Source organism: Tupaia chinensis, unplaced genomic scaffold (assembly GCF_000334495.1).
Source record: "Tupaia chinensis unplaced genomic scaffold, TupChi_1.0 Scaffold000567_1, whole genome shotgun sequence".
Classification (NCBI taxonomy): domain Eukaryota; kingdom Metazoa; phylum Chordata; class Mammalia; order Scandentia; family Tupaiidae; genus Tupaia; species Tupaia belangeri.
The window spans coordinates 455,439-456,625 of NW_006160080.1; the positions used below are offsets into that span (position 1 = coordinate 455,439).

The 1,187-nt window shown below is 38.4% G+C and overlaps 1 protein-coding gene across 1 annotated transcript in view; it reads left to right on the forward strand.

The window, feature by feature from the left end:
* Positions 1-734, forward strand: part of LOC102495915 (putative elongation factor 1-alpha-like 3) — a gene marked incomplete at its 5' end in the record, with an annotated part of 1,562 nt that extends 828 nt beyond the window's left edge. Inside the window, one exon of the mRNA XM_014591360.1 lies at positions 561-734. Coding sequence (XP_014446846.1) covers positions 561-734 — 174 coding nt within the window. The remainder of the gene's footprint in view (positions 1-560) is intronic.
* Between the last annotated feature and the right edge of the window lie 453 nt (positions 735-1,187).

Here is a 1,187-nt window from a genome sequence, read left to right on the forward strand (position 1 = left end):
ATGGTTCCTGGCAAGCCCATGTGTGTTGAGAGCTTCTCTGACTATCCTCCCCTGGGTCATTTTGCTGTTCATGATATGAGACAGACAGTTGCTGTTGTTGTCATCAAAACTATGGACAAGAAGGCTGCTGGAGCTGGCAAGGTCACCAAGTCTGCCCAGAAAGTTCAGAAGGTTAAATGAATATCCCTAATTCCTGCCACCCCAGTCTTAATCAGTGGTGGAACAACAGTCTCAGAACTGTTTGTCTCAATTGGCCATTTAAGTTTAATATTACAAGACTGGTTAATGATAACCTTCAGAAGAAAAGGAAAATGTTTGGTGGACCATTTCAGTTTTTTTGTGTGAGTGGAAGTTTTAAGTTATTAGTTTTTAAAAATCAGTACTTTTTAATGGAAACAACTTGACCAAAAATCTGTCACAGAATTTTGAGACCCATTAAAACAAAGTTTAATGAGGGGAAAAAAAAAAAAAAGAACATAGTAGCTAAATTTTGAAGACTATGACTTGTGAAGAGCAGGTATCCTGTTGTAGTCATCTTTTAATCCTTGTACTTGGTGCAGTGCCCAGAAAATAATCAAGTTCTCAATCTGTGTTTGGAGAGTGAAGATGCAAGGAAAATGATATACTGCAAGAGGCTGTGCACAAAAGGCCTAGAGCCACAGCAAAAACTTCATGCATCATTAGTACTGGTGCACAGAGCCTTCCAACCTTTCAGCCTCATTTCTTCTGCTTAGAAATGCTTAGCATTCTGAAACAGTTACCTGGTACCAACAAAGTGAAATACTTTTAATGATGATAATTGCTGTGATCTTGGCATTTTACATCTTAGAAACCTTTCTATAAACATTAGCTCATTATAGTCCTGGGAGAGTATGGCATTTCCTTTCTTTTGGTTCCCATTGTCCTTGAAAATTCATTGGGTTGATTTCTTTGCCTTAGACAAGCAGCTAAGTGTTAAGAGTGGTACATGGTTTATGCAAATATCAACAATTCAGTCAAAAACATAAAGGCGAGGGAGGCAAAGAGAGAAGGGAATTTTTCAGCTTGAATATTCTTTAGCTCCAAGACAGTTATAAGGTATGTGCATAGGACCTTGCATCTTCACTCTCCAAACAGATGGGTCAGTGAGTGTATAAAAGTGAGAGGAGCCTGTTCTTACCTTAAAACTTTCCAGTCCTGAAACTCTT